Source organism: Balaenoptera ricei, chromosome 12 (genome assembly GCF_028023285.1).
Source record: "Balaenoptera ricei isolate mBalRic1 chromosome 12, mBalRic1.hap2, whole genome shotgun sequence".
NCBI lineage: Eukaryota > Metazoa > Chordata > Mammalia > Artiodactyla > Balaenopteridae > Balaenoptera > Balaenoptera ricei.
Genome location: NC_082650.1, coordinates 2,246,991 through 2,261,712, shown reverse-complemented (window position 1 = coordinate 2,261,712; position 14,722 = coordinate 2,246,991). Strand labels below are relative to the sequence as shown.

Sequence of the window (14,722 nt, the reverse complement as noted above, 5' to 3'; positions counted from 1 at the left end):
CTCCCCACGGCACGTGAGGGGGCAGACGTGCCCTTGAGCGGAGACGGAGCCCTGGAGGCATACTTTGCAACTAGATTGATACGTCAAATATTTAATCCTGGTATTTGAAAGAGAAAACCAGGAAGCTTGGGCCCGGTGAGCTGGAGCGGAGGTAATTTGATGGAGCAGTTGGAAGCGCGTGGGGAGGTGGGAAATGGGAGATGAACACAGATGAGGGGCAGGAGGGGAGGCCTGGAGAGGGCCGTGCGGCTGGGGGAGGGGGAGGTTCTGAGAGCAGGTCTGGAGGGGGCTGGAGGTGGGGCTCAGGGATGCGGAGGAAAGCTGCGACCCGGGCCTGGAAAGGGACTCGGGAAGAAACACCATCTTCGTTTTTGATCTGAATGTGAAACTGGAAAAGATTGCCAAACACCTTAGTCCTTTTTTTTTTTAGCCTTTCTGTGTCCCCTATTTCTTTTTTTTAAAAATTTATTTATTTATTTTTGGCTGTGTTGGGTCTTCGTTTCTGTGCGAGGGCTTTCTCTAGTTGTGGCAAGCGGGGGCCACTCTTCATTGCGGTGCGTGGGCTTCTCACTGTCGCGGCTTCTCCCGTTGCGGAGCACAGGCTCCAGACGCACAGGCTCAGTAATTGTGGCTCATGGGCCCATTTGCTCCACGGCATGTGGGATCTTCCCAGACCAGGGCTCGAACCCGTGTCCCCTGCACTGGCAGGCAGATTCTCAACCACTGCGCCACCAGGGAAGCCCCCTTAGACCTTTTTAACCCTCACATTGTATGTGATTTATTTTGTCATCATCTCTGACTAGTAAAATGGTTTGTGTACTTTACTCCTTGACTACATAAACCCTGTTGGAGCGGTGCTAGTCCGTTCTGGGTGAGGCTGAGGGTATGGGTCACCTAAGGCCCAAAGCCTGGCCTTGAGTAGAACTTTCCAGGCTCCTGGAGGGCACAGCGGGAAGTGACTGACCTTTCTCACTGAAAGCCGCCCTCCTGGCCCTGCAGCATCCCTGGCCCCGCCTGTCCACAGAGTCACCGCCCGGCAGAAGTCCCTGAGCTACTGTCAATGGTCACCAGGACCAACCTGCCAGAAAATACCCGGTCGTCTGTCAGAGGCAGCATTCATGGGCTCGTCCACGTTCCTCACCTGCAACCCACATGAATATTCCCTTACATCTTCGGACCTCGAAAACTATTCTCTTAGGACCTAGAGAATTATTCTCTTTTGAAACACTGGCAAGCCTCCTTGTATCAGATAATGATTGTTAGGCCATCTGTGTTCTTTTTTATCGCCTGGGCTGCCAGTAAACTCAGCACTCGTTTTAGACAATGATCGTGAGTCCGGCCGCATAAGCCTGGATTACTGCCATGCTCACTTTCTCCTTATTATTTTATGCTTTTAACTTTGCTATTTCTACATTTAACATTTTAGTTTAGATATACCTTTAATTTTTAGGAAATTTTTAACAATATATTGTGACATACTTTCATACATTATATTTTATAAACCTTGCCCTCATTAATTACTCTGAGCAAGTAGTAAGATTACGCCTTTGTTCCTGAGCCCTGGGAGGTGGGTCAAGAGATTTACGATTGTTGGATCCAATCCAGTCGAGGCTTGTAATAACTCCACCGGAGTTCAGAGATAGACAAAACCATTGCATTTTAACCTTAGTCTGGGGTGTTCATTCTCCTCACTCCACTGTGTACAGCCCTTCACAGAGTTTTATAATAACACACTGTCTTTTTAAAAAATTCGAAGCATTTTATTTTTTTACATATATATATTCCCTCTCTCTCTCTCTTTCTCTCTCTCTCTCTCTCTATACTCTTTTTCAGATTCTTTTCCCTTAGAGGTTATTATAAAATATTGAGTATATTTCCCTGTGCTCTACAATAGGTCCTTGTTGTTTATTTTATATATAGTAGTGTGTCTATGTTAATCCCAAACTCCTAGTTTATCTCCCCCGCCCCTTTCCCCTTTTAATAACACACTGTCTTAATGATTCCTTATGAAGCAGGAATAGTCCCATTGTGCAAGTGGAATACTAAGAACAAGATTAAATCACTTGCTTTCGGCTACAATTCAGCCTTCCCAGAGCAACACTGACGTGGTGCAGGGACCCACCGCTCACCCTCCGCACCCGCTCCGGCCCAGCTGGAGACAAGAGCCCCGAGGACTTTGCCTCTCTGCCCCGTCGTACCAGGGCACCTGGGCACACGCCCAAGTTCAAAGGATGAAGAGGAAAGAAACGGCCCGAATGCCATAGGCAACCTTCCAGGAGCGCCAACGTGCCGGCCCCGCAGCCGGTTGACAGATGGGAAAGTGTTATTCGGCTGCCCTGCGGCTGCTCTCCAGACGCCCACGCCTGCGTCCAGCTGGACCTGAAGCCCTCCCGTCCCCGGAGGGGCTTGGGCTTCGGGCACGTGTTTCTTTGGGCATCAGCAGCAGCAAACAAATCAAGGTGCTCAGCCGTCTGTTCAGAGCCTGGTGACGCCTTGGCCTCGAGTGGGCTCTTAGGGCAGCGGAATCTGCCTCAGGACCACGCGGAGATGCAATGCCCTCCACTTGGCTTCTCTGCCTGGAAATGGGAGAAGGGACAGCCTCAGGCCGGACATTCAAGTCCGGGCCTCTGCCCACGTTCCCCTCATTTCTGGGTGCCTGCTGGCTCTCTGCAGGCAGAGGACCCCCAGCACCGGCACTCGGGCTCAGGAGGACTGAGCACTCCCAGCAACAGTACTGAGTGTCTGGCTCTTGCCTCCTAAGCCAGGTCGGCCCATCCTCGGGGCGTACGCAGGTGCTCAACAGCACGCGGCCCTGCGGCGGGTCACACTGGCGCTGACAGTCACCGAGGGCGCCTCCCCAGCCTCCAAAAAATAAAATAAATAACGTAAACCTGGGACTGCCTGGGGTGCCCCTGTCTCTGGGCTCTGATGCTGGGACACTGTGGGACAGTGTGCACCCCTGCTGGACCCTCGGCCTAGGGCATACTCCTGGTGCCATTGTGTCTCAGGGCCAAGGTCTGAGGGATTCCTGAGTCAGGCAGGGCACCTCAGGTTCAGATGCTGTGAGCTGGGTGAGCAGCCAAAGCTCAGCTCCGAATCAGGCTGTGGGCAGCCTGACCTGTGTGCAGGCCCACGTGCTTTATGCACAGAGGCTCAGCGCTCCAGGTCGGCGGGTGCTACGTGCTGTCCAGCCCTCGCCGAGGGCCTTCTGCAGAGATGCTCACTGAGCATGACTCGCTATGAAATGACCCGAGCTCCGCACTGGGGGAATGCAAAGGGGTCAGGCATCCTGCGGACAGACACAGCACAAGCTGGCCAGCAATACTGGCAGAAAAGGGGAAACAATGCTATGAGATCTCGAGAAGGTAAAGGCTCAGTGGTGTTAAGAAGATTATAGCCGTGGTCCGTTCAGACCGTGAACTTGAGAGCCCTCAGAGGAGCTGGGCTGTGGGATGGAGGGGGTTGGTCCTGGGCGGAGGGGAGGGTCTGGCGCCGGCAGAAAGGACTGGAAGTTGGGAGGCGTGAAAGGCAGGCAGGACATGAGGGGGAGCGGCTGACTTTGTGTGTGGCCTGGAGGAGACCGGCCGGAGGACGGAGGGGAAGCACAGCACCTGAGCTGTCTGGCGGACGGGCGGGGCAAGAGGGTGCCACGTGGACAGGACCGCCCAGCCTGGATGGCGGGGGGCGCAGAGCGTGGCCCGTCCCGGAGCCGGGGGTCCTGGGTGAATCCCAGAGGGGGCAGGTGGCATCTGAGAGGCCTGATGTGTCTACTCACAGCAGCCGAAATGTTTATTTATTTGATTAACACCTGTCTTCTCTCTTGGCTGAAACTGAAAGCTGCAGGAAGGAAGGACCACGTGCGTATCGGCTCAGCTTTACATCTGGGGCACATGGGGCTTGGTTGGTACTGAGTGAGTGAGTGAACGAACGACTGAGGAAGGGCCAGACTTTGGCTGGAAGCTCGTGGACAGGCCAAGGATGGGTTCATCCTTCTTTGAATTATTGCTACATTTTCTTCACTCAACAAACCTCCATTAGGCCCGCTAGTATTACATAGTGGACACCGGGAGGCTTGAGGTCCTGCAGGGGGAGATGCTTATACAAAAGAACGAGGTCAGAAAGTGTGTGTTCACGGGCCACGAGCATAGCCCAGACAAGCTCGATGGATAGGGGCTGAGGGCAGGAGAGCGTTCAAGGTCGACGAGGCAGGTGAGTAAAGCCCTAGAGGCAAGAGTGCACCTGAGAGTAGCCTCCTGGAGGGCGCTGGGCTGGGCTGAAGGACGCACCTCAGAAACACCGGCCACAGGGGGCTGGTGTTTAAACAGCGGGCTAACTGACAGGTCCATGAAAGGAGAAAAGAGGAAACACGGGAAACACTGTCCAAGAGGTGCCAGAGGGTTGGGATGCCTCAGAAGGAAAGCGGGGCTCAAAGAAGGGCCATGACTGCGTTACCAGGTGTTCCTGAGCCGTCAAAGACGGTGAGGAAGGAGCAAGACGGAGGGACGTAGGTACTGCTGGTGAGTGGGCAGAAGGCATCCGACCGGCATGCCCCACCTCCAGGCTCATCGTGTTATCAGCCTCACATGTCGTATCCTTTTGGAGATTACTTCTATACATTCTTTTTTTAAAAAAAATTTATTTATCTATCATTTATTTTTACTTGCACTGGGCCTTTGTTGCTGTGTGCAGGCTTTCTCTAGTTGTGGCGAGCGGGGGCTACTCTTCATTGCGGTGTGCGGGCTTCTCATTGCGGTGGCTTCTCTTGTTGCGGAGCACGGGCTCTGGACACGCGGACTTCAGTAGTTGTGGCACGCAGGCTCAGTAGTTGTGGTGCATGGGCCTAGTTGCTCCGCGGCATGTGAGATCTTCCCAGACCAGGGCTCGAACCCATGTCCCCTGCATTGGCAGGCAGACTCTCAACCGCTGCGCCACCAGGGAAGCCCTGGAAATTACTTTTGCCTGTTGTCTCCAATGGTCTACAACAGGGTAATGTGATGACTTGTGTGTGTGTGTCCAAAGTATGTGGACGAGAGTCAAGTCCATAGCGTAATTGCATTTATTTAGAAACTCATACTCTATAAGTGTCAAGAGACATAAACCCTAGTGTGGCTTTGTCACTTGCTGACTCTGAGAGGTAGTCACTGACTTGCCTGGACCTCAGTTTCCCTGTTTGTAAAATGATGGTGTTGGGCTGCGTTTTTAAAGCAGCCTTCCAATTCTTAGCAACAACAACAAAAACAAGCATAAGCTGTTACCCCCATGATTCTAGGCAGGTTCCGAGTGGCTGATTGTACCCTGAGTTTATTTCTTTCACATATACTCTGGATCTCTATGGATGAGAGGGTGGACTGAAAAATTTGATAAAATAGAAAAAAAATTCACGTAAAAAATGAAATATCATTGAAGTAGTCGTAAAGAATCAACTATAAACTCTGAGGCATCTTCAGGTAAAACTCTCCCGCCGATACGCTCTGGGTTCATCCACCATGGGGTTTGTTGCTTCACATTTTTGTCTGTGTTACTCCTTCCTCAGCTGGTTTTGTCTGCTCTTCGGTGAGCAGCCTGGCCACCTTCTTGGACCCCAGATACTCGACAGTTCCATACGCCACCATGGCCAGGCTCAGGACGCCCAGGAGGACGTAGAGTTTGACGCTGACACACAGAAACATGCTGTATCCGAATGCGATGACGTAGCCCAGGGCTTCCCACAGGCGGTAACTGGCAAAGGCGGCCTCCTTGTTCTTCTCAAACAGGACCCCGAAAAGAGCTGCAGGGGAGAGACGGGTGAAAACGTGGCTGTAAAACCGCAAACGACCTTTCTGATTATTGCCGAAAATATGCAGCTTCCTCACGGCCCAGTTTTCCCAATAAAACCAGGACCTTCCTTTGTAAAAACTGGAATTATTTCACGCGTGGATGGCAGCAAGGCAGGTGACGTTCTCTAGCAGTGAAGAACCATCATATATACCAGAAACAGAACGGATGAAAGTTAGCCCTGTAGGGATGTGGCCCAAGCCCGAGCTTCGCAGGTAAGAAAAGCAAGGCCGAGAGATGGGACCCGTGTCGGTGAAGGCGAGATGCCCCAGAGTGAAGACAAACAAAGGCCGTAGTCGTGAGGGGGAAGGCCATTCATTCCTGCACTTAAGGGAAGTGCATAGTACATAAGTGATTCAACCGTGGGGGTTTTGGTGCCTGCCGCAGGGTAAGGGGATTACCACCGTGTGGGCCTTTCCTTAGGGGTAAGAGCGTTCAGCCAGCTGAAGCCTTCAAGTGAGACTGCCCCACACCGAGTTCCTGATGAAGAGACTCAAACCCCCTTGGGTGGTTGTCTGAAGGTTTGGGAGAGAAATGACCTGAGTCTGTGATTGGGGCTGATCTGTGTCCCTCAAATCCACATGTGCTAGTTCTGACCCCCGGGACCTCAGAGTGTGACTGTATTTGGAGCTGGGCCTTTAGAGAGGTGATCAAGTTAAAGGAGATCATCAGGGGGGGTCCTAATCCCGTGTGACTGGTGTCCATACAAGAAGAGGAGGTCAGGACACAGACATGCACAGAGGGATGGCCACATGAGGACGCGGGGAGGAGACGGCCGAGTACACGCCCAGGAGAGAGGCCTCAGGGGAACAGCCCTGCCACGCCTGGATCTCAGACCTCAAGTCTCCATTTCTGCTGTATTTTATCACGGCAGCCTTAGCAAACTAGTACAGTCTGATAATGCTTCTAGGTGAAGGTAAATGACTTTCTGTTCCTGTTTGCAGTGTGGTAAAGTTTTGCCAAACGAGAATCAACCCCATCCCCAGGACGTGAGCGAGGCGGCAGTGTGTCTGGAAGGTGGACATTTAGGCAGGGAAAGTTTTCAACAGGGGGACCGGCCTGAGCGTCCCGGCCGAGGTCCTGCTGCACTCTCCAGAGCTGCCTGGTCACCACGCCTGCCATTTTGGCTGATGGACTTGCCCTGCCTCCCCCTGTCCTCTGCTAGGCCGTGGGTTCCCTGAGGCAGGAACCCATCTTATCTGGAATGATAATTCCAGCACAACCCAGTGTCAGCGAAAATCCTTATTGAATGACTGAGTGGACGCATGGGTGGACGGTGACTCATGAAGTGGCAAAACGCCGAGCCCGGTCCTGCAGTGTCAGCACACCCTGCGGGTCAGCAAGCCTCTCAAAGGATAGACAGTAACCCAAGGAAACGGTGGGCGGTCCTGGGGGGAGAGCTGCTGCTTCCTCTTCTCCCCTTCCCCTTACAACCCAAAAGCCCACGCTGGTGAGGCAGTCCAGGTAACATAGGACACGCGACCACACACAGCACGGCACGGGCCAAGGCACCCCCTTTGCACGTGGGTCAGATGATGCGTGAACCAAAATGTCAAGCGTGGGCTCCGGCGCGGTGGGGATGAGCAGACAGCCCGGAGCCCAGCGGGACCAGACAGAATCTGCCCCCGGAGTCCTTCATTCCCGGGGCAGGTGCAGTCTGCAGAGCGGTGGACGTGTCCTCAGAACCGTCCCGCCTGCAGGGCGGGCAGCTGTGGCGGGGAGAGCTGATGGCGGAAATTTCACGCACATATTCATTTTTCAGCTTTCATTCTGTTCCTTTAACTTTGCCCCTTTCCTTCTACCCCTCCCCTTCTCCCCGCGTTTAGAACAGGAGAGGAGAGGCTTGTAGGGGGGAGGGGCCCCTCCAGCACCAGGGGGAAAGGTCTGAGGGCGTGAGGGCGGCAGCAAGGTCTCCTGCAGCCTTGCCTGGAAATGTCAACGCCCAGGAGACGCCCCTTGGCATTTGGTTACTCAGATGTTCATCTGCGCAGGAACCACCCAGGACGGGGGTCCATCGGGCAGATATAAGATATTACGTAAGATACACATTTTAAACAACACATGCCTATTTGGGAAAACTGGAGGCTGTTGGGAACATTCAGAAGGAGGTGTGCTTCTTGTGTGGGGTCTGCAAAGCGCCCTCCCTAATGGAAGTTAACGCACAAAGAGAACCTAATAACCACACCCTGGGACTTAACTTCTGAGATTACTTAAAGGTCTCTTGTCTTTCTTTGGAGGGTGACTCTAAAATAGGACCCCAAAACAAGATGCTAGAGAAGAAACTCCAAGGTGAGACACTATGGCTACAAGTGGTGGATTATGTCCTGTTCTCTGGCAAAAAGGTCCACTGCTCCCTTAGCAGGTTGTGGTACCTGACAAATGCACCCTGATGCTTTGAAAATCCAGTAACACAGCCAACTCTAGCTTTAAGTCAACGTTTTTGGTCTATAGGTTGGTGTGTTTAGGCGATTTCAAGGTTAAGTTTCGGTCGTGACAATCATAAACCACTGTGCTCCAGGATAAGGGGACCCACTGCCCACTCTCTCCTGGGCAAGTTCTGGTTCAAGTCCAGTTCAGCCTTTTAAGTGGCTATGGGCTCCTTAGCTTCCTGAGGTTTTCCCATAAACTTAAACTTTCTGGGCCCCCAGAGCCTTAAATGCCAAATGAAGAGCTTGCCATTCTCTGAGTCTGATTCTGAAATGTGACCCCGGTGAGGGGACCCACCAGCAGGGAAGAGAGGTCCAGGGTGACTGTGAGCTCGCATCCTTGCGTGCAGAGCAGCTCAGCAGTTTGGGAGGCAGGAGGAGCCCTCACCGGGAGGACCTGGAACCCAGAAGTCTGTGGGAAGCTGGCTGTGCCTCTGGATGAACGACAGAGACGGAAGGAGACGTGTGACAGCTGGACAAGAGGGAAGGATTCCTCCCCTGCCGCCTCCTCAGATGGCTGTGTGTCCAGGAGAGGCTGGATCGAGGGCGGCAGGAGGCTGATGTCAGCAGCCAGAATTGCCGGCTAAGAAAACGCAGAGGAAGGGAATCTGGGGGACTCCATTTGCCCCCGTTTGGGAATATGGCCCAGCCTGAGGAGGAGATGGCAGAGCCAGTCATAATTAAACAAAGTCAGGCTTTTGGGGAAATTACTCATGATCCGTTTCCTATTTTAATCCAAACGTAAAGAAAGCAGCACATTCATTGTGTCAAATTCCAACAGTTAAGGACACGGAGGGCAGAGGGGAAAGACATTAAAAAGAAAAGTAGTCTCAAAGCAATAGTTCAACAATTCTGAAATTACATGTGAACTAGGACTGAACAAATAAGCAATGTGGTATACAGAGTGGAAACTGGGTTTCTCACTGTCAAAGGAAGAAGTTACAGATCAGCAGTGGGGTAAGGGGGGAGAAGGGGGTGCTAGAATGAGCCCGTGTGCTGGGACATCAGTGGGAGTTCAGCCTTATTTTAAAGATAGATGATGGATAGATAGATAGATATGCAGATACAGAAGTAAATAGATGTGTGTGCATATATGTGGGCCAGTAAGCATACGCCCATCTCCTCACTCTGTCCACCGAGAGCGCCTAGAAACAGTGTCGTCTCAGTAGCATTGAGCACACCCAGCACTCAGATCTTACTTCCTAACACCGTTCCCCAATAAAACACACCCAGGCTTCTTGGAGAAATGGCAAATCTAGGGCTGGCACAGGAGTTACCACATGAGCCAAGACTATTCTGGAGTGCCTAACAGTGAGGAAGTACTAAAAAAAAACCAAAATAGGTAGTGGTGGGGAGGGGGGGGCGAGTCGAAAGGACACAGGTACCAACGGGAAAGACCCCAATCGCCAAAGTTGGAACAGTTAGAGCAAAGGAGTAAGTAACGTAGCATTGGATTGTAACCCAAAGGATGCCATAAATACATGAGCCCATACTGATGTAGACAAACTTTTGAGTAAATAGCTAAATAAACTGGGGAGAAGGGACAAATGTTCGTCCTAGAAGAATTATACCTAATGCACATACACATTCCCCTTCCAGGAGGTGAGGGGTAATTACTTCCCCCTGAATTGTAGCCTTGGTGACTGGCGTCCAAAGAACTGACAGTGGAAGGGAAGAGTAGCCCTCTGCGTGGGAGGAGCCAGACCCTGGCTTGACCAGCGATCAAGGTCCACAGCATCAGTGACCAGTTATGTGCTGTCCTGTGTCCCCCGATCAATGTGATGAGAAAGGCACTTCACTCTGGGGTCTTCCTCCCCAAGACCCTTAGCTCTAGCCTAATTATGAGAAAACAGCAGATGAACCTAAATTAAGGGACAGTCTACAAAACACCTGACCAGTATTCTCCAAAAGTCAAGGTCATCAAAAACAAAGAAAAATGAGAAACTGGCACAGACCAGACAAAGGCGGTGTGATGGCTACGTGTCACGTGGTGCCTGCCTGGGAGCTCACAGAGGATGGTGGGGGGGAAAGCTGGAGAAATTTGAATGAAGTCTGAAGTTTCGTTATGTACCAACATTAATTTCTTGGTTTTGACAAATGTACTGCAGTTTTGTAAGATGTTCGAATTAAGGGAAACAGAGTGAACAGTATATGGGAACTCTGTACTGTCTTGGCAACTTTTCTGTTGATCTAAGATTATTCCAAAAGAAAAAGGAAAAAAAAGCCTGCTCTCAGCCTGACCTGGGAAAGGCAGCAGGTGGAAGTGACCAGATGCTGACCCCTGTCCTTGGATGACAGGATGTGAGTGAGTCTTGTTTGGTTGGAAAAGATGGGATACATGAACTGGACATGTAAGAGAAGACAGATTTTTTGAGTTTATCAACCTGAAAACAGCCTCTTTGGTGGCTGACAGGGCAGAAGAGTATTTTTAGGCCAGACATTCTGAATCTCAAGTGCAGGCATTGGCTCGCAAGGGTTGCCATGGCAACGGTACCCATCTCTCGTGAACTGTCAGGGCGGATAAACAGAAAGCCGCCCAGATCACGGGCTCCAACGGCCGGAGGGATCCCTGGAGCCCAGTGGGAACACGAGCAGCGAGAAACACGGTTCTGCCCCAGGACGGAGGGGCTTGGATGCTTCCCACCCCTGATTTGCCTCTAAACTGGAGAACTGTAACATCAGTTTTTCAACTGAGAGGTGATGACTGAAAAGGAGGGTTAAATTGTACTGACTTGTATCCAGTCTCATTAACTAGGAAAGTATGTGGCTCACGTATCTTCTTAGAAGAGAGGCACGTTCAGGGAGAATAGGATTAGAAATCCAACTTGCTATTGAAAAAGCAAAAATGAGAGAGAGCTGATCTTGGGAGGTGGCAAAAGCTACACAAAATTTCCAGTTTTTGAAAATACAGAGACGGTATGGATGGACCACGCTGCAGGGTGGCGAGCCCGAGAGAGCCTGGTGGAGCCAGCCTGCAGGGAACTTGGTCATTAAAATATCCCTCCTAGCCAAGACGATTGCCAGTATAGACGCCAAAAGAAGTTCTCAAATCGTACACGAAAAGAACAATCTTCCCAAGCAACTGATTTTTCCTTGAAACAAATTACTTTTGATCTGAACAAAAAGAAATAATTCATTTTAAATTAGCATTCCTTATTCAAGGAGGTCTTTATCCAAGTTATTCACTGGACCTCATGTAACTCTGCACAATTTTGACAAAGGCTCTGCCTGACGGTCTCTCATGTCCGTGGAAAGAAAAGGAGAGTTAAAGCAATTACTCCTATATCTCAGGGAGAAAGAAAACCAAACATTTTATTTGCCATCATTTGAAACACCTGAGGAATTATTGTATGGACTCTTGCGTGGCTGCTGACTTCTAATGTGTAAATACTGTAAAAAATTCAAGTGAACTCAGAGATGTCAGCTAATTAGAAAGCAAGACGGCAGAAGCATTTGGACTGTTCAGTAAAATAGTGGGGGTCTTTCACACCTCCTCTGGGATGTTGAAAGCAATTCTCTCCTGACGCTCCCTGGGGAAAATGCCTAAGATTCCTACGGGGGAAGTTGTGACCTACACTCCTTTAGAAGGCTACACTGCCAAGAAAAGCTAACGTGGTGTCTGTGTACCTCTCCTCTACCGATTCAGTATTTCTTCTGTTGAGCAACATTGCAGCCCAGCCTGAGACTAGTTTGTCATTGCTTCCAGCAACTGACCTTTGTCCAAACACACCAGATTATGGCACTGAGCCTAACACACCTTTGTCACCCGGTTCAGAACTTCAGGAGAGCCTCCTGCCAAGATTGTGAAACCCAAGCCCCTTGGTTCCAACAGCACTGGGTTTGTTCAGTGATGTTTTCAGCTGTTTCATAAGCCGGCAACAACTGAGATCGTAAGCAGGGGCCGTCCTGGAGTACTGAGTCCACCATGGGTGAGGCCACGTGCACTTGTCCTCTTTGGGTGTAGGGACAGCGGCCAGGCCTCCCGTCCCTGGAAACGCTGGCCTGTGGCTGGCTTGTGGATTGGCCTGACCCAGTTTCCAGTCCCAGGTGTTTCCCCGATAAGGGCTGAAGGGTGGGTGGTGCTTCCGAGGGAAGAGGCTCTCTTCTGAGCCAAATCCACCTCGGGCCCCGGGCTCACGCATCTGCAGGATGCTGGCTGTGTAGACGGCTCACCTCCTGGGGCCTCCGACACCCTCCCCCGGGCCAGGGCCATAGGTGGTTCGGGAAACTCAGGGCCAAGGGTTCCCGCCCTCAGCCCTCGTCCCGTTAGGTCACACAGAACACAAGCCGCCCTCCCTGTCCTCCACGGGCCGTCCGTCAGCCCCCTACTCCCCTCCCTCCCGTGGTCTCCCTCCCAGACCCACTCAGCTACGGTTCATCCTCTGGCAGGACACACCGCCAACCCGCCACCCCAGGGCGCCTCCTGACGCGCGGGGAGCCGGCGATCACAGGAGGCCTCCCCGGGCCTCGGCTGGGCGTCTCCTCCCGGGCTGCGGCCGCTGCCTTCCCATCCGCCGGGGCGACCCGGACTCCCGCCCGCTGCAGCCCTCGCAGCCCAGGGAAGAGCTCCCTCCGCGCACCGTCTGGACCCTGGGCCTCCGCCCCAGGCCTGGCTCCGGCCGTCCAGCTCCCCGCGTGCTCGGGGCTGCCGGGGCCTCTTCCCCTGATGCCCCCCGCCTGCCTCTCGCGTGTCCCTCACGTCCACAGCCTGGCCTCCGAGGCCTTTGTCGAACGTCTGCTGGCCGTCCCACCCGCCGCTGTGCCGGGGTGCAGGGCCCCCGAGGGCGCCGGACAGCACTGGCCACGCTCAGCGCTCTCGGCGGCCTGAGGGCAGCTCTCCCGTTCCCCGCGCTGGCGGGGCCGCCCTGCCCTCAGCGGCTCTGCCCGCCTCGCCTCTCACCCGCCCTCTCTGCAGCATCGGCCGAGGCTGCGGCTGCACCTCTGGGCCCGAGTCCCGCTCTGCCCCAGGCCCGGGCCTCTGCAGGCGGCCGCGCTTCTGCAGGGAGCGGTGCGCTGAGGGCGATGCCGCCCGGCTGGGCTACGTCGGGGGACGAATCCTCGAGGGACTGACGGCCGCCTCGTGGTGAGGACGGTCTGTTAGGTCGTCGCTGGCTGTGGCTCCTCTAGGAAGCCACATGTCTCAGGCGTGAACTTAGCTCCTTTCCCCGTGGTGACAAAGGGGCCCGTATCCTTCCTTCTGACTGCCTTCCCCCCTCCCCTCCTGGCCAGGGGCCTCCCTCCCCCGGCTTCTTGGCCTCCTCTCCTGGCTCCTGCCCTCCCCCATCTCCTCTCCTCACAGCCCTTCCCTCTGAATCTAAAATCCTAAGAGAGGGAGTTCCCGGGCGGTCCGGTGGTGAGGACCCGGCGCTTTCACCGCGGCCGCCCAGGTTCAATCCCTGGTCGGGGAACTAAGATCCCGCATGCCGTGCGGCGCAGCCTGAAATAATGAAACAATCGTAAGTGATACGCGCCCCAAACAGCCCCTTCTCAGTGCTGGGTCCCCCCGCCGGAGTCCTCTCTCTGTGTCGCGTTCAAGCTCAAGCCAAGCCCCTCAGTGGACGCGTCCAGCCCTGCCGGTCTGTGGGCTCGTCTGCCGCCTTCAGCCTGGGGATCCCGATGCCCAGCCTGGCCCCAGGACCACTGAGTCCCTGTGTCCAGAAGCTCCGCCCCTCGGCCTCCTTCCCACCCCGGGCGCTGCCCTCCACCTCCCCGTGGGTCCGCACCGTCCCCTGCGTCACGGCAGCAGTGACCCCTAAACCCTTGCCGCTGCTTCCACCATTGCTGAGCGAATGAAAGTGGACCCTGCAGCGGTACGTCGGGCCAGCCAGCCTCTCCTCTCAGTGTCCCCCCGAGACACATGCTGAAACCCCAAGGCGATGGCCTCCGGGAGGGGCGAGGTCGTGGGTGTGGCCCTCAGGGAGGGGTCAGTGCCCTTGCGAAGGGGCCCCAGATCCGCCCCTCGCCCCTGCCTCTGCGTGAGGACACGGCAAGAGAGAGCCTCTGTGGACCAGCCCTCCGGACACCGAAGCTGCGGTGCCTTCACCCTGGACGTCCAGCCCCAGAGCTCTGGGCAGCACATGTCTGCTGTTCACAAGCCCCCCCCCCCCATCTGTGGAGCCCCGTTACGGCACCAAAGCGGCAGAGACGGCTCCCTTCCGGCCTCCCCACCTCCCTGCCTCCCCCAGGCTCCCCGCGGCCTGGAGGACTATCTCGGGCCTGGCCCCCAGCATGAAGCCTCTGCTGACCCCTCCGCCTTTAACTCCGTTCTCCCGAAGACTGACACCCACCCCGAGCCCCAGAGCCACTGCAGGGACGTTGTCACGGTAACCTGTAGGCGCTTCCGCCTGTCCCCCACCTCAGCTGAGAGCGGCAGAGGGCCGTCCTCCCCAGACACCAGGACGGAGAACACGGGGAGGACACAGCTCAGAGCAGCTCTTCCGGGGGAAGCACGAAGGAACGATCATTTCAGGAAAGAAAGTTGC

The 14,722-nt window shown here is 54.1% G+C and overlaps 1 protein-coding gene across 1 annotated transcript in view; it reads right to left on the bottom strand.

The window, feature by feature from the left end:
- Positions 1-4,658: 4,658 nt before the first annotated feature.
- UNC93A (unc-93 homolog A) overlaps positions 4,659-14,722 on the bottom strand; it is a 48,883-nt gene continuing 38,819 nt past the window's right edge. The window contains exon 8 of the mRNA XM_059942067.1: positions 4,659-5,767. Within this exon, the coding sequence (XP_059798050.1) occupies positions 5,502-5,767 (266 nt within the window). The 3' untranslated portion in view covers positions 4,659-5,501. The remainder of the gene's footprint in view (positions 5,768-14,722) is intronic.